General features: G+C 59.1%; 3 protein-coding genes across 9 annotated transcripts in view; 1 reads left to right on the forward strand and 2 right to left on the reverse strand.

Annotated features, from left to right (window-relative positions):
* AXIN1 (axin 1) overlaps positions 1-13,890 on the forward strand; it is a 76,746-nt gene extending 62,856 nt beyond the window's left edge. For 2 of the 5 annotated variants that reach the window (XM_074841568.1, XM_074841569.1), the window contains exons 6-10: positions 1,705-2,258; positions 4,628-4,804; positions 5,991-6,236; positions 11,070-11,240; positions 12,053-13,890. In XM_074841568.1, coding sequence (XP_074697669.1) covers positions 1,705-2,258; positions 4,628-4,804; positions 5,991-6,236; positions 11,070-11,240; positions 12,053-12,179 — 1,275 coding nt within the window. In that variant the 3' untranslated portion in view covers positions 12,180-13,890. The remainder of the gene's footprint in view (positions 1-1,704; positions 2,259-4,627; positions 4,805-5,990; positions 6,237-11,069; positions 11,241-12,052) is intronic. The other 3 variants (XR_012625338.1, XR_012625339.1, XM_074841570.1) reach the window with 3 other exon arrangements.
* Positions 13,891-14,481: 591 nt separating this feature from the next.
* PDIA2 (protein disulfide isomerase family A member 2) lies at positions 14,482-17,933 on the reverse strand. Of its 3 annotated transcripts, none has more exons than XM_074840917.1 (11): positions 17,714-17,933; positions 17,082-17,288; positions 16,647-16,780; positions 16,435-16,572; positions 16,244-16,360; positions 16,038-16,163; positions 15,764-15,958; positions 15,292-15,412; positions 14,938-15,119; positions 14,763-14,846; positions 14,482-14,604 (listed from the first exon to the last, which is right to left on the reverse strand). In XM_074840917.1, the coding sequence occupies exons 1-11, from the start codon at positions 17,931-17,933 to the stop codon at positions 14,524-14,526; spliced, it is 1,605 nt and encodes a 534-aa protein (XP_074697018.1). In that variant the 3' UTR covers positions 14,482-14,523. The 3 variants fall into 3 exon arrangements, with proteins under 3 accessions (XP_074697018.1, XP_074697016.1, XP_074697017.1); XM_074840915.1 differs by having other exon boundaries at positions 14,760-14,846; XM_074840916.1 differs by having other exon boundaries at positions 14,482-14,595; positions 14,751-14,846.
* A 244-nt stretch (positions 17,934-18,177) lies between these two features.
* ARHGDIG (Rho GDP dissociation inhibitor gamma) lies at positions 18,178-22,208 on the reverse strand. The gene is made up of 6 exons (XM_074840683.1): positions 22,003-22,208; positions 20,690-20,872; positions 19,630-19,713; positions 19,471-19,547; positions 18,802-18,865; positions 18,178-18,718 (listed from the first exon to the last, which is right to left on the reverse strand). The coding sequence occupies exons 1-6, from the start codon at positions 22,073-22,075 to the stop codon at positions 18,519-18,521; spliced, it is 681 nt and encodes a 226-aa protein (XP_074696784.1). The 5' UTR covers positions 22,076-22,208; the 3' UTR covers positions 18,178-18,518.
* Positions 22,209-22,539: the final 331 nt, after the last annotated feature.

The following is a 22,539-nucleotide window of genomic DNA, read 5'->3' on the forward strand; positions in this document are numbered from 1 at the left end:
ATGTTGGAGCGTAAAGTAGTTTGTCAGCATCAAAATTGTGGCTGTCAGCATGGAGGAGTTTTACTCTTCCTGGCAAGGACTAGAGTCGCTAACAGTGTGTCCTAGACTGTTGTGAGCTACAAGAACAAGAAGTTAGTTCCAACCCCTTTTTCAATCTGCGTGAAGTGTTTAACTCCAGCTTTAGCATGCCTGGGAGAAATCAGTGTGTGATCTTCAAAACTATTCATGTTGCTGTTGACCTTAGAATCATAGAATGGTTTGGATTGGAAGGGACCTTAAAGGCTGCAGGCAAGGACACCTTCCACCATACCAGGTTGATTGAAGCCCCATCCAACCTGGCCTTGAACCCTTCCAGGGAGGGGGCAGCCACAGCTTCTCTGGGCAACCTGTGCCAGGGCCTCACCTCCCTCACAGGGAAGAATTTCAGCAGTCCCAACACCAACCCCTGAGGAACAGCACTTGTCACTGCTCTCCACTTGGACATTGAGCTGTTGACCACAACTCTTTGAGTGCAACCACCCAGCCAGTTCTTTACCCACCGAGTGGTCCATCTGTCAAACCCACGTCTCTCCAATTTAGAGACAAGGATGTCATGTGGGACAGTGTCAGATGCTTTGCACAAGTCCAGGCAGATGATGTCAGTTGCTCTTCCCTTATCCACCAGCACTGTAACCCCATCATAGAAGGCCACAAAATTTGTCAGGCATGATTTGCCCTTAGTGAAGCCATGTTGGCTGTCACCAATCACCTCCTTAATTTCCATGTGCCCTACCGTAGTTTCCAGGAGGATCTGCTCCGTGATCTTGCTGGGCACAGAGGTGAGACTGACTTGCCTGTAGTTCCCCAGGTCTTCCTTTTCTCCCTTTTTAAAAATGTGGGTTATGTTTGCCCTTTTCCAGTCAGCAGGAACTTCACCGGACTGCCACAACTTCACAAATAGGATGGATAGTGGCTTAGCCAGTTCATACACCAGTTCCCTCAGGACCCGTGGATGCATCTCATCAGGTCCCCTGGACTTGTGCTCCTTCAGGTTCCTTAGATGGTCTCAAACCTTCAGTTGATCCCTCCTGTTACAAGCCTGGTGTTTGCTTTGCTGTGTGAACTAGTCATTTGGGTGAGAAACCCCCCTGGTCTTGCCTGACTTGAGAACTGTTCTGCTGCATATCCTGTAGCTTTGGGCTTTGTCTGATGAGCTTTGAAGCAGTGCCTTACTGAAGGCTCGTAGAAAGTCACAGATACAGTGCAGTAAGTTGTGTTTCTGCTGCTGGTTGTTACAGAACCACCTTCAAGGGACTTAGGGTGCTTTTTAGAAAGGTTCTGCCCACTTGTACATCTGATTGAGTTGTTAACACTTATCAGAAAAAGCTGCATCTGTAAATTCTGATTGTGATGTGTGGGCTGTGTGTCAGAGGTTGCCTCAGTCGCTTTGGGAGACCCTTGCTAATGGTGGCTCAAAAGGCAGGTGCAGAGACCTGAGCAGCTTGGCTTGGTGGCAGCAAGGTGACAGCCACAAGCTGGGACTGCACAGGATCAGGTTGAGCGTTAGGAAATTTTCCACAGGAGCGTGGCACAGTCGGGGACAGGTCTCCAGAGGGGCGGTGGATCTCCATCTTGAAGGTTTTCAAGATCTGGCTGGACAAAGCCAGGCCTGACCCCTTCCACCACCCCGCTGTCATTCACTGATTGTCTTCTTGTTTCTTGCAGGAAGAAGAAGGTGAGGATGCAGATATCTCTTCTGGTCCCTCAGTCATTAGCCACAAGATGCCTTCCGCCCAAGCCTTTCATCACTTTGCTCCTCGTTACTCTGAGATGGGCTGCGCTGGGATGCAGATGAGAGATGCCCATGAAGAAAACCCAGAGAGCATCCTTGATGAACATGTACAGCGTGTGATGAAGACACCAGGCTGCCAGTCTCCAGGACCTGGCCGCCACTCTCCTAAGCCACGGTCCCCAGAAAGTGGCCACTTAGGAAAGCTGTCAGGGACACTAGGAACAATTCCTCCAGGGCATGGCAAGCACGCAACAAAATCAGGAATGAAACTGGATGCAGCTAACTTATACCACCATAAACACATCTACCACCACATCCATCACCACAGCGTAATGAAACCAAAAGAGCAGATCGAGGCCGAGGCCACGCAGCGAGTGCAGAACAGCTTTGCTTGGAATGTAGATTCACATAACTATGCAACAAAGTCACGAAACTACACTGAAAACTTGGGCATGGCCCCTGTCCCCATGGACTCTTTAGGCTACAGGTGAGTCAAGGCAACACCCAACGGGGGTCCCAGAGCCATGGCTTCTCTAGGAAGCTCTTTCGTAAATGGGCTGTGGTGTGCTCGTGAAACAGGGTGGTTGAACAACGTTTTCTCGTGAAAGCCTGTGCTGGGACATGGTTTGAGGGCCTCCCACTGCTCTTCCTCTTCAGAAATGTATATGTCCCCTGATAACCCTTATAGACCACTTTTCCCCTCTGAGACGTGGTGCTGAAAGACACCCTCTAACCAGGATTTTTAGTGGCCTGGGTTATAAACTAGTTGTTCTGCTCCTTAAAGCAGCAGAGGTGCTTAGAAATTGCAAATGCTGGTCTACTTCCCCATGCATCAGGAATTGCTAAGTACAGGGCTGTGTCTCAGGGTCTGGGTAGCAGAAACTGGTCTCCTAAGGTGTTTATAAGAGAACAAAAAAGCCCTCCTTATTGCAAGGCCTAACCCATTCACCAGAAGGGCTCTTTTCTCTTCCTAACAAAGTGATGGATGCTGCAGTGCTGCTGTGGCATCCTGTGCCAAGGGGACATTCTCTGGGGCAGGGGACCCTCTGCCCAGGAAAGATATACTGCTGCCTTACGGGCTTTTGTCCATCTTGGCTGTTTGAATTCCTCTGTCCCCTCTGTGATGAGCGGGGAGGGTGAAGCTCCTTCTCCGCTCCGGGTTTTGCTAGTCCTGTTACTGGATGACTGCAAAGGTGAGAGCAGAGCTTGGGGCTGCCTGGGATAAGGGACGGTGATGGAGCAGCCACAGGGGAGAGCTGTGCTGGCTCCTCCAGGCTTTGGCTTTGGGGTGATGCTTTGCAGCGTACCAGGGGTGAGATATTTAGTGAAGGCAGGTGGCTGGGTCTGCAGTGGGCAAGACCAGCTTTCTGGGGTGGCAGGAGGGAGGCAGAGGCAGCTGAAGCTAGCTGTTGTCCAGGGAGGGAGAAGCGGTTAACTCTGCCCTGTTTCCAAGGGGAAAGGGTTGTTGCTTCAACAGAGCATGAACATGGCCCTGCTGGGTCGGCGCAAAGCCCCATCTAGACACAGGACTTCTCTCCAGCATCAACTACAGCACGTATTTGAGGGTACATTCAGAGCTGTCCTTCCTCTGGCACAAAATCCCAGGTCCTGACAGTCCCCGGCTTAGGAGCTTCGCAAGACAAGAGTTTGCATCCAAATGGTCTTGTTTGGTCACCAGCAGTCTCTTGCAGTGGTTTGTCTGACTCCCTTGTTGAAGCCAACCGGGCTGCTGTCCCCCCAGCCCCCCCAACTGTGTCTGCAGGATGATTACAACTGGCAGAAAAAGGCTTTTTTTTTGTTTGCACTGAACCTGCTGCTGGAGAATTTTATTTGAGACCTGCTAGTCCTTGTGTGGGGAGAAGCAGAGAAGTTGTCAGTTTGCTCTGCCTTTGTAGATCTTCAGCAACCCCTCTCAAGTCTTTTTCCCCAGAAAATCAGCAAAGCTGTCTGAGGGCCTGTTATTCAGGTTATTTTTCCTATGTGTGTTAGTGAGCATGCAGAAGCAGAGGTAGGGAGGTCCTATGGAGTAAAGCAGGGGGGTGATTAGGACAGTGGGGGTCCCATGAAATTACAGGCTGTGGCAATGACAGGCCAGCACAGGTGAATTCTGCATGGCCTCATGAGCATGGGGCTGCCTGGCTGGGCACACGGGCATGCATGTGGGCAAGGAGCAGTGGGGCTTCTGTAGGAGCCTTTGCTGCAGCCATACACATAGCCAGACTGTCGGCTACTGCCTGGAGTCCATCTGGCTATGGTGTTTGGGATGGCTGTGCTTCCCAGTGCACGAGAGCCTGGAGAAGGCAGCCCCCCCTGCCAGGATGTGAACTTCCACCGTGATGTGAAGCCTCGGTTCAAATCGGGGTGAGAAGCGAATGTTGGACAGTATCAGTTGGGGTATCAGTGAATCTGGGGGGTGATGGGAAGGGCTCAGACCTCGATCTGACATGGAGAGGCAGCCAGCAGATTACAGCACCAGGATGAACCTCCTGCTCCGAGCAAAGAGACGGGGGTTTAACACAACCCTTCATGTGGCAGATCTATTGGGCTTTTTGTCACATTGCCGTGGCTCATTTGGCCAGAGGAGAATCTCCCTTTCCCCACGGGTGGCTGGACGGAGGAGCCTGCCGTGCCTAGGGCTGGCCAGTCTTGCTCTTAGCCTCAACTGCAGCCTGGTTGGTTTGAGCTATGGCAGAGCCAGGGGGCTGTGGAAGGCAGCCGGGGCCACATCTGCACTGGAGGCAGCACCGGTCCCCGGCAGGGCTGAATATGTGTGGAGATAGACATGGCCATCCCTGCCGCAGCGTGCGGTGGCTTGGCTTAGGCAAAGCGCTAATGTCTCAAGCTTTGTTCTTGCAGTGGGAAAGCAAGTCTGCTCTCAAAAAGAAATGTTAAGAAGACCGATTCAGGGAAAAGTGATGGTGCCAACTATGAGATGCCAGGATCTCCTGAAGACGTGGAGAGAAACCAGAAGATCCTTCAGTGGATCATAGAAGGAGAGAAGGAGATCAGCAGGCATAAGAAAACAAACCATGGGTAAGGGCTGGCAGAGCAAGGGGTCTTCACACTGTTGTATTGCATCCCCTACAATGCGGTCCAGCAGTCTGCCTTGTTCCTGGAGACCTTGGGAAGACAAGAATTCACCAGGCACAAGGGTTTAGACCCTTTGGAGACTGAGGATTGCTTGGGGGCTGTAGGGCTGTTTTTTCTGAAGGATGACTTGTGGCCATGGGGGGGAGGTTGCAGCCCCAGGAGAATCACAAATTGCTGCTGTGGTTCCGAGGGGGATAAAGCTCAGTATTTTTCCTTTAAGCATTTGCTGTATGTAAATGCCTGGTAGTCCCTGCAAGGTGCTGATAGAAATGTAGGACCTGCTGCATGGGAGCCATTTAGTCCTCAGTAAGCGGTTTAGCGCAGCTCAGGGTTGCCCGGTGTTTCGGCTTGCTGGGAGCATCCTCTGGGATGGTCTCACCTGCCTAGAATGAAGCCAAGGACGTGGCTGTGTCAGGAATCTCTCTGGAGTCAAGTAGATCTGCAAGCATAGATCCTTAATCACAGTCTGGTCAGTCTGGCACAAACAGTGCTTGCCAGGTGTCATCGAGAGGGATCTGGGGTCTCATCCCCACCAACGCAGTTGTGCTGGTGGCCGAGTGGTGAAACTGCTGGTGGTTTCTTCTCTTGCGGGACAGTAGAGGCTGGGGCAGGTTGCACTGCAGGCAGCTGGGACCGAGTGCCAGAGCCATGGGCAGTGCCAGGCCACCGTGAAGTCAGGCAGCAGGTTCTGCTGCTGGAGCTGGGGAAGGACGAGAACATCCCTGCAACATCCCTTTCCCTGGAGATGCCGACCAGCAGCTCATGGAGAGGCTCCCAGCCTGGGAACATAGGCAGCACATGGAAGGGCATCTTCTGGAGGAAAGTCACAAACAGTAGAGCTGCCTTTTGCTTGTTTTAACGAATTGTGCACTTGATGAGAGCCCTTAAACAGATCTGTGGGCTTCGTGTTAGGGTTGGGTTGCTTACCCTGATATCTCAGGACTTGCTGCCCTGAAATCTTCTCTAGAGGTGGATGGTGCTCCCCTCTGCCTTGGAAACCAGACTGTAAGGAGCTTCCCAGTGGTGCCCATGTCCAGCTGCAGAAGCAGTAGTTCCATCTAGGAGTGACTGTGTGTGCCTGTGCAAAGCGGCTCCGTGGCCTGTGTAAAACCTTTGTGTTTGTGTGCAGCTCTTCAGGTGCTAAGAAGCAGCTGTCCCATGATATGGTCCGACCCTTGTCCATTGAGCGACCTGTGGCGGTGCATCCGTGGGTCAGTGCCCAGCTCCGAAACGTCGTCCAGCCTTCTCACCCCTTTATCCAAGATCCTACCATGCCGCCCAATCCAGCCCCCAACCCTCTCACCCAGCTGGAAGAAGCTCGCAGGAGGTTAGAGGAGGAGGAAAAAAGGGCCGGAAAACTCCCCCTTAAACAAAGGTATGGCAATAGGGGCTGATTGCGCATGGGAGGGAAGGAGGAGACTGCTCTGAAGGGGGGCAGCTGAGGGAGATGTCCACGTCGTCTGCTCTGGTCTCCAGCTCCCAGCACCAACTGGGTGGAGGCACCTGCAGAGAGGTCTGAGAAATCTGCCTCAGTCCCTCTGACGTGGTGGTGTGAATGCCAGAACCCACCTTGAGGGCCTTATGGTTTGTGGATGGAGAGGCTGGAAGCACTTCTGGCAGGGTGGGGAAGGGGCTGCTGAGAGCTTGAGGAGGAGCTGGGCAGGGGGAGCGTGTCTAGAAGGGACATGGTATGGCAGAGCTCTCCCCCCGGTACCTGCTGACTTTCCGCTCATTCACACTCGCACAATGATTTCAAAGGTTGGTGCAGGAGCGGAATTCAGCAGCATGAAGCAGAATTAAGTGTAGAAGAATATGTATTTGCTCTTTACATCACCCGCAGGCTTCTGGCAAAGGCTGCTCGTGGCACCTGAATGAGAGCACTGCACTGTGTCCTGCTGCAGCAGCATTGCCTCGCTGCATGGCCGTATCCAAGTCACTGCATTTTTTTGTGACTCAGCTTATTGCCTGTTACAGAGCTAATTCTGCTCAGGTGTTATCTTTCAGGGAACACTATTTGCAAGGCACATGGAGCTCTCAGATGAAAAGCCTTTTGGAAGTGCTAGATAATTACTGTTAACAGCTAAAAGCACTTTGTCCATTGTAAACCTTTCACAGCTTTATAGCTGTCTTCTGAGAACTTGAAACTTTGCAGTCTGAGTCTTAGAAACATGAATGTGATTTAGAAAAGCTCTATTAATTGCCAAGTCCCAATTATTTTTGCTTGCAGTGACCATGTAGCAGACTTCTGTGTATTTATGTTAGAGCATTGATTGAACACCAGGTAATTAGAGGGCTCTCCCAAGTCAGGTTAAGCCAAGTTTATTTGATCTGTTGGTGTGATTGGATAGGGTTTATTAGTAGAGCCGTTTATAGTCGTACTAAATTCAGGCACCTTCCCCAGAAATGTTCAGATGCAGATACACACTTTGGAAACACAAGCCTGGGCTATATGCATATGCAATTAATATTCTAACAATAATTTGGCATGTATTGTAAGCGTAGCTTTTGTAGGAACCCCATGGCATTGTGGTAAGTGCTGTGCAGACCAGCAGGAGGACAGGCTGAGTAGTCCCAGTGCTGGGCTGCTTTGCTTCTGCTGCCTCTCTGTGAGGTCTGTCTCTTGTCCCGGTGGTGCAGGGATCCCCCTGACCTGCCCCGTGTGGGGAACTGCTCATGAAAAGCAAATGTGCCCATGTCCTGTAGCAGGCAAGAATGGATGCCGCGGTCCCCAGGGAGCTAAAGATTTCTGATGTTGAAGTCTCTCTGCTGGATTTTGGCAGGATTGGGTGCTCTAGCTGAAGCACACCTGAGCTAGCAGCTTTTTAGAGAGCGCCTGCTATGGTTAGCACAGGAGCCTGCCTGAAAATAGACCCCATGGCTTTTTTGAGATCAAAGGAGAAACAGAGAGGGGACCTTACGTGAAAACACCATTTTTATCAGTCGGGAGCTTTGAAGAGCTCTGGGAAAATGGAGCCAGTGTCCCAGGTTTGTCAGCAGCCTTGGGGAAGCACAGTCCCAGCGGCAGGAGAGGTGGAGGTGAGCCAGGAGGCGTCCCTGAGGCCCCGGCTTGGGCGGGCTGCCGGAGGAGAGTGCCCTGTGCCAGCTTTGTACAGCCAAGCTGACCTTGCGGGCATGGTTACCCCGCTCACCGGCCGCTCCCCTCTGACACAGCCCTCACCAGCAGTGGCCTTCCCCAGCTCTTGGGGTGCCACCAACCCCCCTCCCACCCCAGCACTGCCCTGCTAGAAATAAAGGAGGCTCCTGCAGTGCCTGTACTGGGAATCATAAATATTCATCCAGAAATCAGACTTCTGTTGCAGAAAAAGCCTTTTTCTCCCTGTTCTTGGAGGGGCAGTGATCTCTGAGATAGCTACCTGGCTGCTGTTAGCAAGCAATGCAGGATTAAGTGTCTGGTGCTGAATGACCTGCAGCTCCAGCATGCACAGCACTGGTGTCCCAGTGACCATCAGGTTTCTTCCACGTACAGCCAGGTTTTGAGCCATTTTCTGTAGCTCGGTGTCACAGTTCACTTACGGTTGCAGTTGGATGAAGTAATTAGTACCAGCTCTGCAGAGAAAAGATTTTTGCAAGCAGTGAGAACATTAGCATGATCTCAGTTTGGAATTAATTGTCTTGGGCCAAGCCTGGAGGAGGAGCAGAGGTGGTGGCTGGGACACCTCTCGAGGTAGCATCTGCTGGGTGCATTTCAGGCTTTCCAAAGCTCTCCAGCCCCGGGGCTGAGTTGGAGCGAGCTGAGCCCCTCACCTCTGCGTTGCAGTGAGGTTGGATTGGTGCTGTAACGCAGACTTAGTTTCCCTGTCAAGGCACCACTGGGTTATACGGCTAAGAAATCAGGATTAAAATGCAGATGCCATAAGTCAGGTGAGTGCTGCTGTTTCCTTACTGGGTAACACTTTGTGTTGGTGACAAATGCAGCAAAGGGAGGCGATCCCAGAAGGGGCAGGGTGGTGGTACTTGGCTCTGTTTCTGGGTCACGCTGCCACCCAGGAGACGGGTGCAGGTGGAAGCTTTAATGAGGCAGGGCTCGGAGATGGTCTGGTGGCCTGTTTGGGTAAGCTGTGGTCTCGGGAGATCTCTTGGTGATGATGAAAGCAGAGATGGTTGTGTTGTCTCATCCTCCTGAGAGCAGCTCTTCCAAAATTACATTTTCAGTGATTTTGTATTCATCAGCTCTGCTTCAGCCTGCTAGAGATCGGTGGCTGTGGTTTGGGATGTGTGTGGATTCTGCTCCTGGCCAGCTCACCCTGCTGCACGGCCTTGTTCGGCCCCAGGAGCTCAGAGGCGCTGCAGCCATCTGCCCTTGCTTTGATTTATGGCAAAAGTAATCCAAAGCCGTGGGGGTTGTTTTTCACTCTAGCTCTGTGAAGCAGCACAGAGTTTCTGCTTTTGGGCATCATTTTGGGCATCATTTCAGGCAGATCTCTGCTCTAGAAAGAGGTGAGCAGTGGAGCCGGGCTGAGCACATTCAGAAATGGCCTTCCAGGGATGAATTACGTGGCAGGAGGAGGAGGAGGAACGAGGCTCCCAGCCACCAGCACGGTCCCCCTCTTGCTTCTACCTTGGCAGAGCTCAGGGGTGTCCCCTCCATCTCCCCAGGCAAAGAATGGCAGCCCAGGGGGGACCAGATTTGCTGCCTGTGCAGGGCACGTAGCTGTGTCCCCAGGCACACAGCAGCTCTCTCTTAGTCATGACTTGTTTCTAGCAGGATTAAGAGAAATTTAGGGACTTTGAGGTTTTCCAAACCCCTTCAATTAACTTCTGGCTCACAGGGTTCACAGAATTTGCCTGAATTTATGACCCATTTTTCCTTTAAATGCCTCTTTTTTTTTTTTCCAAGGATGACTCAATTCCTTAATGTTTTTCTAGCTAAAGGGCATCCTGTGCTTTGATATGGGGATGGGAGAGGCTCCGAGAGCTCTGCTGGCACCAGGAGCGGACCCTTGCCTCTCCGGATGCTGCATCTTTTCCAAAGGTCTCCCAGGCAGAGCAGGCACCAGGAAGGTTGTTCAGTTGAACTTCAGACCTCTCATGCCTTTAGAAAGAGGTGAAAAGATTGTGTCTGGTCTTGGTTTGCAGTGCCGATGTTTACGTGGGCATGCCATTAAAAAGGTGCTCTGCCCGCGAGCCAATGTTTAAAGGTTAGGGTCAGAGTCATTTCCAAAACTGTGATTACCTCATGTGCTTGGCAAATTCTGTTTTTTATAGCAACTTTCCAGTCATGTAAATACAAAATCATCTTTTTTATCCAGCATGCTTTTTAAACAATTTTTTTAAGCTGCCAAATTTGGTTTATGTGACTTTGAAAGAGAAGGCTGCCTCTGGCTTAGACCACACATGCCAAGTTACCAATTTGTGTAGGCTGCACCAATGTTTGTGTAGCATTTACAGCACCTCAGATGAAAGGCTCTACAGAAGGGCAAAGTACCCTGATTTTTATTATTGCTGCTTTTGTCTACCTCTGAAAATGGGGTTAGGACAGGGCTGGAAGCTTTCAGTCTAGTGATGGCACCACGTAGCAGAACCCCAGTGTGTGGGCTGGAAGCAGAGACCAGACCAACATCCTGAGAGTAGGAAAACACAGAAGATTTAAAGTCACTGAGGTTTTGGGGTTGGTGGCTGCTTTGCCACTCTGCATGGATGGGATGGGCAGCAAAGCCTCCAGGGCACGTCCCACTGGGAGCTCCCTCCCCTCCAACCTCCATCTACACTGGGAGAGTGGGAGAACTCCTGTCTGCACAGCCCTGCAGATGTAGGTCAGCTGAAAGCCGTGCTGAGCTATTTTGACCACAGCAGCAATAATCCCGAGTAGTCTGAGCATTGTTTGCGTTACCGTCCCCCAGCGTGCATCCAGCCCTGCGTGCTCGGTGCGCACCAGGAGCGTGCTCTGCCTTGCCCAGAGCTTACTGATGACTCCCCAGGCCAGTGGTGCTGTGGGAAGGGCCATCCCCTCTCAAAGCCCAGGGATGGGTTTCTTCAGCACAAAGGAGCTGAGCTAGAACCTGCGCCCTCCTTGTAGCTGCGGTCTGGCCCCATCCAGCCTTTCCAAGTGCCGTTTGCTCCTTCACCTGGAGGTCAGAGCAAAGGATGCTCCTGAGGGCCCTGGGTGTTAATTCAGCACCTCCATCCAGGCTCTGCCCATGCTGGCAGGTAGGCTGATTCTCAGCAGGTCGCTTGTATTTTTGCACAGCAGGTTGAAGCCCCAGAAGAGACCAGGCAGCGGTGCACCCCAGCTGTGTGAGAACATCGTGGTCGCTTACTACTTCTGCGGAGAGCCGATCCCTTACCGCACCCTCGTCAAAGGGCGCGTGGTAACGCTGGGACAGTTCAAGGAGCTGCTGACCAAGAAAGGGAACTACAGGTAAGGGCTGCTCCCCGCCTGTGGTACGGTGCCAGCAGACTGGCAGCGATCCCTGGCAGATGCTGCTGCCAGGACGCAGCAGTGTTGCCCCCACCAAGGAGAAGGAGCGTGGTGGAGGTAGGCTGGGGGCTCCTGGAGGTCCTGACAGCCTTCCAGGAGGGTGTGCTGCGGTGGGGACATGGCAGTAGAGCCAAGGCTGTTGAAGAGGCAGGTTACAGGGACAGGGCAGATTGTGTTTTGTACCAGAAATGTCCTGCATCACAGTTTACACCTTCAACAGAAGCTTCTGAGCTACCCTGCGAGGTCCTGGGCTGGTGAGAGCAGCATCAGCCAGTGCTCAGTGATGCTGTGAGGAACCCTCCAATTTCCAGAGCTGTTTCAGCTCCTCCCAAACTTTCCTCCAGTGAGGACAGGGAGGTTGGGTCCTGCTGGAGTCCCAGAGCAGTCAGATGTGGGGCTCTCCAAGTTCCTCATTCCAAGTAGGAGCTGCCATGGGAAAGCCTGCCTAGAAATACTCCACCAACATGGGTGCCTCCAACCACTACTTTTGGGCAAGCTCTGAATGGGCTTGGATTCAGGGCTGGAGCTCCTGAACATGCCAGCACGGATCCTGACTACTCTGTTTTGCTCACTGGGTGAGGGCAGGGGAAAAAGTGTGGCCCCCATTGCTTCCATGCTGGGGGAGCTGCTCCCCATGCACCATGAGCTCAGGAGCTTGGAAGGGCTGTACTCGGGTTGGGGACTGTGGTGCCCCCATGACCATTCACCTGCTCTTTTTTTTCCTCTCTGCCCCCATGTTTGTGTTTTTTCAGGTATTACTTTAAGAAAGTGAGTGACGAGTTTGACTGTGGTGTGGTCTTCGAGGAGGTGAGGGAGGATGACACCATCCTGCCCATCTTCGAAGAGAAGATTGTTGGGAAGGTGGAAAAGATCGACTAAGCTCCAGGGTTGCTGAGGCATGAGGACAGGACTGTGAAAGACTCTGGGACTGGAGGAGAGGGCCTGGGGCGGATGCTGGTGGTGCTGCTGCCACGGGCGCCGGGCGAGCCCAGGGCGGAGGGCGACAGCCTGCTCCAGCACAGACCTGGGCAAGCTCCGGGTTGCTGGTGGACGTCGTTTCACCTCACGGACCTGCCAGTGGGAGCCTGGGCTCCCTCTCCATACCGAATATAAGTGTAATGTAGCATTGTACAGTGCATTAGAAAGTGTAATATGACCTTGTTTACTAAAGCTGCATATTTTTGATATATTGTAATAAAAGGAAAATATTTCCAATGTCACAGTGCTCTTATGTAAATGTAAAACATACAGGTACTGCAGAACTCACCCAAAGTGTACAGCCATCCGTCAGACTCCGTCTGCTCCTCGCTTTCCCGGCACCCTGCCCCAGCCCCCGGCGTGGATGGCTTCGGAGCGCTGCCGGGGCAGAGTCGCTCTCCCCCCGCTCCGGAGGGACCGTGCTCCCAGCTCACCACGGAAGATTATTGAGCCATTTGGAACGAGTCAGTCTCTCGCCTCCCTGGCAGTCTCAGCTGCTGGACATGGTAGGATGGTTTTTATTCCTCCTGAGCTTTCTTGCAACCGAGTAAATCCCTGAGGGATAGAAGGGTCGGGGCCAGCTCTCAGGGCTGGGAGCTTTGCGCAGCACAAGGACCAGCTCGGAGCCGGGGCGGCAGGCTGGGTGCTGGCATCCCACGGCCCACGCGCTCGTGTTCCCCCCGTGTGCCCCTGGAGAAGGGTTCACTTCCCAGGAGGGTGCTGCAGTTCTGCAGAGGGCTGGCACCCCTGTGCCCAGCGCAGTCATGCCCAGGCCCCTGGTGCTGAGCTCCAGCTTTGGTCAGGGGACTCTTTTTAGGAGAGACATATAGGGGAAGGAACTGATTAGATGCTAAAGCTGAAGACAAAAAAATGTCTTTTTATGAGTCCTGTGTCTTTTGTCGGCTTCTGTGTCTCGGGGGAGGCAGCAGGAGGGCACTGCAGCCTGCTCCCAAGAGCAAGGGGGGTTCTTGATGCCAGTTTGTGGGGCTCATGTCGGGCCAGGTCACGCAGCAAGGCAGCCGGCACCCTGGGAAGCCTCCTGGGCTTACTCGGACGCAAGAAAGCTGGGGGTTGCACCGGTGCTCCCACCACCCTGCCCTCGGCCCTGCCCGTCCCCCAGCCCGGGCCCACACCCACAGAAACCGGGGCAGCCCCCAAAGCCGGGGGGGCTTCCATGTCGGCGCTCGCCCTGCCCCGCGCTGCTCTCGGCCACGGTGGCGCGTTGGAGCTGCCGGGGACCCTGTGGCACCGCACGGGGATGCGACTCAGCCTGTTGTATATGTCACCGAGTGCCTTTCAAACACGGTTCTGTGACTTGTCTATAACACTACGTGAAGTCCAGCAAAATCTTCAATCGTTTTCAGCCCGGGAACAGCGTTATGAGCGTTTTTCCTCCCTGTTTTTAAGTTCTGATGGTGGTGTGTCTGGTGAGGTTGTTAACATGCCCGGGATTTCCGTCTCCCCCTTTTTTTCTCAGGGGGTCCCCTGTAAATATGTACAGCGGCTGTGCAGCCCCGGCGACGTCTCCTCTGCATTCTCATGTGCTGACTTGTACAATGATCTTTTCAAAGGTACTTGGATAAAATGAAATAAAACCCCACATCCCACCGCCTGCTGCTTTCTTCCTTCCCCGCGGAGCAGACGCCCGGGCCCTGGCGGGCGGCTGGAGGATGGGGCAGGTCAGGCAAAGGACCTGGGCCCATGGTGGGGCTGGGGCAGCTGTGGGCTCCCCGGAGGGGCAGCAGGGCACCTCCCGCCCCCACGGCACCAACATGTTGGCCCTGGAGGAACTGCCCAGGCTCTGGGAGCAGCAGGCCCAGGGAGAGGGGACAGTGCTGGGGTTGGGAGGGGATACTGTGAGCCAGGCTTAAGAGGAGCCCTGTTTTGGGCTCTTCTTGCCTTAGGCTGGTACGTGGCAGTGGAGCCCAGGCCTGCGATGGGAGGACTCCCTGTGAGCCGTGAAGGAGAGACCCCGGCTGGTTCCCCTGTCACCTGCACTGCGGCAACCCAGCACAAGGGCCAGCAGCTCAGCACCCCTGGGGAGGCAGAGAGACCCCTCCACGGGGGCTCAGGGCCAAGCTGCCCTGCGGTAGTGGGGGCTCTGCCCATCAGCAGCCCTGCTGTGTCCCCAGGACACAGGGGTATTCCCCAGGACGTGCACCCTGCAGTGCTGTGGAGCCGCAGACACAGACCAGAGCCCGCATGGTTTCCAGGTCATTTATAGCACGGACCCGAGTGGGACAGCTCACAGCTCATCCCGGGATTCAGCCGTCTCCAGCAGACTCGGCTCCTCCCTGCCTGTGCTGTTCTCGGGGGTCTTGGGCACCTGGAGAAGGCAGCGGTGAGGCATGGACGGATGGACATCCCCTGCCTGTCCCCATCCCCATCCCGCAGGATCTGTCCCCCTGCCCACCAGAGTCTGGGGGTCACCCCGGAGTGGGTGGGGGTCCCTGGCCCTCGGGTGTGGGGGACCTCACTCACCGCAGGCGGCTCCTCAGGCAGCGTCCCCCCATTTTCCAGGAACTTGGAGAAGGTCTCCACATCTCGAGCACTCTTGTACTCAACCATCTGGAGCCACGGGGTGGAAGGGAGATGAGAGTTAACCCCATCCCCTGGGTGCTGGCAGAGCTGGGGTGGCCCCACAAGTGCCCCCACCTACCTTCCTGCCCGGCCCTGCGGGGAAGTAGTGGAGGGTGGGGAAGCCATTGATGGTGATGTTCTCCAGCTCGTTGGCCGTGGAGTCCAGCTCAGCGATGACGATGTCCTCGTGGTCCTTGTAGCGCTCACCCAGCTCTTCCCAGGCGGCCGCCATCGCCTGGCAGTGGGAGCACCACGGCGCGTCTGCGGGACAGGCGCAGTGCTGGGGGACGAGCCGGGGGACCGGGGCTCTGCCGGGGTCAGGGTGCAGCGTCCCCCGGGCAAGGGGCCAGTGACGGGGCTCGGGGCTGTCATGGTGGGGGGCTGAGCCCTGTGGCAGAACTTGGGGAGGGCCACAGGCAGCCCCAGCACTTACAGAACTTGACAAAGACGTTCTTGGTCTCGTCGAATGCCACCTGCTCAAAAGTCTTCCCCACCAGGACTTTAACAGGCCGTGTGTCCCAGTCCTCGGGGGGCTCCGCGCTCATCAGGTGGGGCTGTGGGGCGGCATGGCCACAGCCCAGGCTGAGCAGTGCCAGGGTCCCATGGGCACAGTGTGCGCTGGGGCAGGGGGCCCCCAGCATGCAGCCAGGGGTGCTCCTGTGCTGCCTTTTGGACCGCCTCTTCCCCTCTGCCACCATCCCAGCTCTGTGTGTCTCCACATCAACAGTATCCTGCCTCCTTTCCCATAACAAACCTCCCAAATCCTCAGGCCCGGCAGCACAAGCATAGCAAGCAGGTGGCTGGTGTTCACTGCACAACTGCCATCATTAGGCTTCAGAGTTAGCCCACTGCTCACCACTGGGAAGCATCCTTGGTTCTGGCTGGCACGGTGCCGCATCCCTCACCTTCACCTTGCCGTCCAGCACCGCCTGGATGAAGGTGCGTATGGCTGTGTCCGAGAAGGTGTCCTGGTCCATCCGGTACTTGCGGTTGTTCTCCATCTTGACTAGGCGCAGGGTGGGGGCGTCAGCAGGTGTCAGGCCGAAGAAGGGCAGGACGTCAGCGCCAAACCCAGTCACATCCACTACCACGAAGAGCACCTGGGCAGGGGATGGGTAACACTGAAGCTGGGGTGTCCCATGGCCACCCCCCCACGTCCCTGCCATGAGACGTCCTCACCTCGCCCCGGAAGGAGCCGGCAGCTGCCCGGAAGCCGTCCTGCAGCGCCAGCTGTGCCGACGATGACTTGTTGAGGAAGAGTAGCATGTGATGAGGGATCTTGGCACTGAAGATCTCGTCGGAGGTCTGAGGAGGAGGAGGAGGTTGAGGGCAGGGGGGGCCATGGCCCTCGCAGGGATGGGGAAGGGGACAGGGACAGGCCGTACCTCATTGGTGAACTCCATCACCAGCTCCAGGCTGTGGACACGGAGCAGCCGGGTGAGCTCGGCCGCATCCAGCCCCCGCGCAGGGTCCACGGGGAAGTCCGTCCGTCCCTCATCAAACTGCCAGGGTGGGGGCCAGTGAGGGCTGCGGGAGGGCCAGGGTGGCCTCATCACCCCCCCTGCCACCCCCTCACCTTCTTGAAGAGGCAGACGGTGTCAGCTGACAGCCCATACGCCTGGAAGAGCTCAGCTGCCTTGGCCACACCAAATGGCACGTCCACCAACTCGCTGGCCACCTCGTAGAACACCTGGGCTGCCTCGCCCTCCAGGTCCTGCACCGCCACCCTGTGAGCAGCCATGGCCACAGCCACGGCCCCGATCTGGCCCCCCACCCACCCCAGCCCACCTTGAAGAAGCCGACAACCACCAAATCCTGGGAGCTGACAAAGGCGGCGGCAGTGGCGGCGTCCTGCAGCAGCGTGGCGCTAGGGCTGGCCCGGCGCTGCATCCAGCGCACGATGCCCTCCACATCCATGCGGCCTGCCACGGGGAGTGGGGCTCCCACCGTCACCCTGGTCACCCCTCACCAGGCTCCCCCCCCCCCCCTCCCCTGTGCCATCACCAGCTACCCGCCTGCCATCACCACCGCGGCACTGCCTGCCGCCATCCCATGCACTGTCACCTGCCCACCATCACCGCCCTGTCATCCCCATCAGGACATTGCCACCCTGCTCACCATCACACCCTGCCACCCGTCCCTTGCACCCCAGCCCACCCCAGCACCCATCGTGGCGTCCCCCACGTCGGGTGCCGTGGCCATCGCGTGGTGCCGCAGCCCTACCAGTGTAGGCGAGGGGGTGGGTGCGGTTGCCGTCGCGGAAGAGCTTGAGCGTGGGGTAGGAGGTGATGCCAAACTCGTTGGCCAGGGCTGCCTGTGCCGTGGCATCCACCTTGCCCAGCCGCGCCGGGCTGGACTCGTTCCTCAGCACAGTGGCTGCCCGGGCGAAGGTGGGGGCCAGCCGCTGGCAGTGCCCACACCATGGTGCGTCTGTGGGCAGGGGACAGCGTTGGTGGTAGGGACAGCCCCAAGGCAGCTTTGGGGTGTTCCTGGTCCCCAGTGGGCGCAGCGGGTGGCCGGGGCAGGCAATGGCTGTGTGAGCCTGTTGGGTTCCAGCTCGTGCCCCTGCCCATGTCCTCTGTGCCCAGGCCCACGTCCCACACCCTCACCCTGTCTCCCTGCTCCATGCCTCTGCCTGTGTCCCTTCTCCATGTCCCTGTCCCCATCCCACGCCCCATGTCACACATGCCATGTGCCCCTGCCCCTCTGACCCACAGCCTTGCCCCCCACCCTGTGCCCCATTCTGCACCCATGCCCCTATGTCTGCTTCCACCCACACCCTGACCTCTACCCCCTGCCCATATTCCCTGCCCCATGCCCCTGCCCGCAGCCCTGCCCGCAGTGGGAGCACTTACAGAACTCCACCAGCAGCAGCCGGTGCTCACTCAGGGCACGGTCAAAGTTGTGCTCATGGAGCACCAGGACGTTGTCCTCCTCCCTGAGCTCGTCTGAGAGCACTTCAGCCTCTTCCTCCTCCACCACCTCCCCATCCTCCTCCTCGCCCCCCAATGCTGGGCCCAGCCAGGCCAGCGACAGCACCAGCAGCCAAACCAGCCGGGCCCTGCAGCCCCGCATGGTGCCGGTGCCAAAGCCAGCGCCCAGGGAAAGAGGACCCAGATAAGGGCCCCGGGGCGGGTGGTGCCAGTCCCCTGGGGCTCGTGGCCCTCCGCTACTGGCTGCCCAGCACCACTGATAAGGCCATGGGACCAGGTGGCCGTTTTCCAGCCACCCGTCCCCACAGCGGGACCTGGCCCTGCCAGTGGGACAGGGATGGGGACAGGGGGGCCGGGCAGAGGTGATGGGGGCACAGACACACCAGTAAGAGACCAGTCTGTAGGGTTTAATGGCGATGGAAGAGCACAGCCTGCGACCGGGCGGGTAGCCGGGCATGGTGCCGCCACGGCAGAGTCATGGCCCCAGCCCCGGGGATGGGGACGCCGCGAGGACCAGGCGGGCGTCGGTATTTAAAAAAAAACAGCAATTAAAAATAACTTTGGTTGCGCAGACCACGACCGCGGGCACCCACTCACTAAGGGACCCCCCCCCACAACCCTTCACACGACCAGGGCAAGCGCGGCAGTGCCAGCGAGGGGTCCCCTGGGATGGTAGGCACCGCGTCCCCGAGCTGGCGGGGGGGGAACCGGGGTGCGGATGGGGGGGTCAGTCCTCCCAGGCCTTCTTTATGCAGAGGCCCCACTCCCACGAGAGATGCTCGATCTTGTCATCGTCGGTGATGAGGGAGCGGACGCGGTAGGAGCCCCGTGCCAGCCAGCCCCGCGGCGCCTCCTCCGCCGGCGTCACCACCTCGTACTCCTCGGCCCGTGGTGCGTAGCTGCCCACCATGAAGACGTCGCGGTCCACTGGGTGAGAAGGGGAGAGGGGGGGGACAGGTGAGTGGGGCTGAGGGGCACGGCCCCCCCCCCCCCCCCTCACCCCCACTCACCGGGCCGGCCCCTGCGGTAGGTGAGGTGCAGGCACCGCAGCCCGCAGACGATCTCCCTGTTCACCTGCAGGCAGAAAGCAGGGGGTGCCATGGGTGTCGCCCCACGGCATGGTGCCCCCACCACTGCCCTGCGGACCCCTGGCCTTGGGGACAGGGTGGGGCATCATCCTGAACCTCCCCCCCTCCCAGGATCCAGCCTCTTGGTCAGGATTGGGCATTGAGCAGCATCAAGAGTGGCAGGGACCCCAAAGAGGGGTAGGGACACCCCCCCCCCCCCAGGGACCCCTGAGAAAGGAGGGACCCAACATGGCTGGGATCTCTGACAGAAGCGGGGACCCTGAGGTGGCAGGCACCCTGGTGTGTCAGTGATGTTGGGGGTAGCAAGGATTTCCAGGGTGGCAGGGACCCAGGAGGGCAGGGGACCCCAGAAGGGCACAGACCCCGGGGGTGAGGGGCAGATGCCCCAAAGCAGCAGGGACCCTGGGTGGCAGGAGGGACCCTGCGGGGCAGGGACACGTGGGAAAAGAGACCCATGGGGAGCAGGGACCCCGTGGGACAGGAACCCTGGGGTGTGAGGGCAGGACCCAGGGCAGCAGGGACCCCTTGGGGCAGTGACTGGAGGTGTGAGGGCAGTAGGGCCATGCCCAGCCAGTGGACACAGCGCCTCACCTTGAAGGACACCTTCACCCTGTAGTCCACCCCCTCCTTCAGCACAAAGGCCCGGCCCCGCAGCACCTCCAGGTCTCCTGCGTGGGGAGATGGCCCATCAGCCTGGCACCCCTTCCTCTTCCTCCTCCTCCTCCTCCCACGGGTGCCCCCACTGCTCACCTGTCAGGTCCATGGTGATGGGCCCTGGCGCCTGCTCGCACATCAGGGTGAGCCTTGTCACTTGAACGTTGGGCACGCTGGCATCTAGGGACAAGTGGCGGGGCGCAGACCTTACCCACCCATGCCCAGCCCACTGGCACCCCCATCCCAGCACAGCCGGGGGGTGCCCCTGCCCCCCTGTAATGGCATGAAGGCCCATGGTGTCCATGGTGGGGGTGTTAGGAACTGGCGAGTACTGGGCAGGAGAGCAGGGGCATCTCAGGCTAGCGCCAACACTGGCATCAACACCTTTGGGGGTAAGGCCATGTTGAAAGGGTCCAGCCATTTCTGGGGGGGGCGATGCTCCCCTGTTCAGGAGCAGGCGAAGGACGGATGGGGAGGAGAAGGCATCACGTGCAGGCAGAGGCACCCCTCAAGGCAGGCGCTGGTCTAATTCTCCCCAACAGTCCAACCTACACCCAATCAGCAGCCTGCACCCCACCAGCCCATTTGCACCCCATCAGCCTGCACACACACACCCCCCCCCCCCCCCAGCTTGCACACACACCATCATGCACACCTCATGCACCCCACTGATTTGGTGGGCCCATGGAGCACCCCAGCCTGGCCCGGGCCCCGCAGACACGGAGGGCAGCACCAGGCTGGGGAGGCTGCCATGGGTGCCATGGGGAGCAGGGGGGCACCGTCTGGGCACCAACAGCCGTGCCACCCGGGGCCCCCGCCGCTGCTCGCTCTGCCTCTGTCATCCCGATGAATTTCCCAGTCCCTTGTAACCGTTCCTATGGAAACTGCACAGTGATCCCGTAACCAAGGCAACCGGGGTCCCCCGGCAGCCGTTACCCTGTCGGCAGGGGGATGCCGGGGTCTCCGCACAGGTGGGGGGCACAGGCAGCACCCACGGGCGATGCCAGCCGGGACGCGCCCTCCCTGCTGGGGATGCCCCGTGGGTGCTGGGGATGACTGAGCTCCCTGCACCCGCCGAGGCTGCGTCACCCAGCCAGGGTGCTGGGGTGCTGGGCTGCCGGGGTGCCCAGCCCCGGCGGGCAGCCCCCAGCCTTACCCACGGCGGCAGGGATGGCACCCAGCAGCGCCTGCTTGTACTTCCGCAGGCTCTCGTCCCCCGGGTCCAGCTCCTGGATCTCCCGCAGGCTCTTCTTCTCTGGCGTCTTGTACGCCAGGGCCACGTCGGCATCCTCCTCCTCCTCCAGCGACAGCGTCACCCCCTCCTTGTCAGCCATGATGTCTGCGGGGGACAGGCAGTGGCAGTCCCGCCGCCCTGGGGACACCCCGGGGGACACCCCCCAACCCTCGACACGCAGGCACTGGTGGGCAGGGGGTGGCTGAGCTGGGACATGCCACGGATGGCTGTGGGCAATCCCCTGTGGGACAGTTGAGTTGTCCCCCCTGCTCAGGGCTGTGCGGATGCCACCAGGCTCCGTGTCCCCAGGGCCCAGTGGCACAGCCGAGACCCGAGGCGTTGCCGCCGGCTGCATTTCCACACGGTCATGGAGCAAGACAAGCCGGTGCCTACGTGGTGTGCAGAGTCCGGGGGGGTGTTTGCAGCTCACCACGGCCCGCAGGCACCCTTCATGCCCTGTCACCCCGCGAGGTCATTGTCACTGCTCCACGGCCCCTCCAACCCCCCCTGGGCTGCCACCAGCCCCATCTCCCACCCCAAACCCAAACCACCAGCAGGTGCAGGGAAAAACGCCAGCTCTGGGGCAAACGGTGGCTCCGGTGGGTGCCAGGCTGCTGGGGGGCACACGGGTGGGCGATGTCCCCGCAGCCCCTGCCTCTGCCCTGCCCGCTGCATCGCCCCCCCCCGTCCTTCTGACTGCAAGCCCTGAGCTCCCCAAGCCCCTGGAAACCCCCTCCTGGGGACACGCGGGGGGCACAGCCTGGGGCAGGGGCCACTGTGCTCGGCCCCCGGGGCACAGGGCCAGCTGTGCGGGTCCCCGGGGCAGCGGCGGTGGCCGGGGCACGGAGCGGTGGCCCCGCTGCCCCTCTGGGCCCCCAGCAAAGGCCGCTGCAGCCCGGCTGTCGCGGCGGGCTGTGGCGCCCAGCCGGGGGCTCGCCCAGCCCCGCACGGGCGGCAGGACCGGGCGGTGAGCGCGGGGTGCCTCGGGCCGGGCTGCGGGGTGGCGGCGGGGGGCGGCGGGGGGCTCCCCCGCCCCTGCGGGATGCTCCGGTCCCCCAGGGCCTGGGGTGATGCTCACTCCCGAACGCACCGGGTGCCCGGGGTGATGCTCACCTGTTGGGGACCCGGGGCGATGCTCCCGCCCCGCCGCCCCCCCCAGGCGATGCCGCCCCCCCCCCCGCCCCGCCCCGCCCCGGGGCACCGGGGCGATGCCCTCGCGGCCCGCCGCCGCTCACCTCGGTAGCACAGCGCCAGCCAGAGCAGCTCCAGCAGCTGCCCGCCGGCCTCGCACACATCCAGGCCGAGCATGGCGGGGCCGGGCCCAGCGCCCCCGGGGCCGGGCGGGGCGGCCGCTGCCGGGGGCCCGGGGCGCGGCTCTGCCGGTGTCGGCGGCTCCGCCGGGGCCCGCGGCCGCGCTCCTCCCGCCCGCTGCCGCCGCGCTCGGCGGTGCCGGCGGCTCCGCTGCGCTCCCCCGGCGCTCCCCGCTGCGCTCCCCGGCGCTGCCCGGCGCGGCCCGGCGGGGCGGCGGCGGCGGCTCCCGCAGACGCGGCGGCTCCGCTGCCCGCCCCCGCCCGCCCCCGCCCCTCGGCGCCGGGCGGCTCCAGCCCCGCCGCTCATGGGCGGCGAGACTGCAGTGAGCTCATCCGCCGTGCGCGCCCGCGCAGCGCCTGCCCGCGCTGCCCGCTGCATGCCCGCGCTCTGCCGGCGCCCTGCCCTCGCCCAGGGCGCGCTGCCCGCACCCTGCCCGCTCCTTGCCCACAGTCCCCCACACC

Source organism: Strix aluco, chromosome 15 (genome assembly GCF_031877795.1).
Source record: "Strix aluco isolate bStrAlu1 chromosome 15, bStrAlu1.hap1, whole genome shotgun sequence".
NCBI classification, from domain to species: Eukaryota; Metazoa; Chordata; class Aves; order Strigiformes; family Strigidae; genus Strix; species Strix aluco.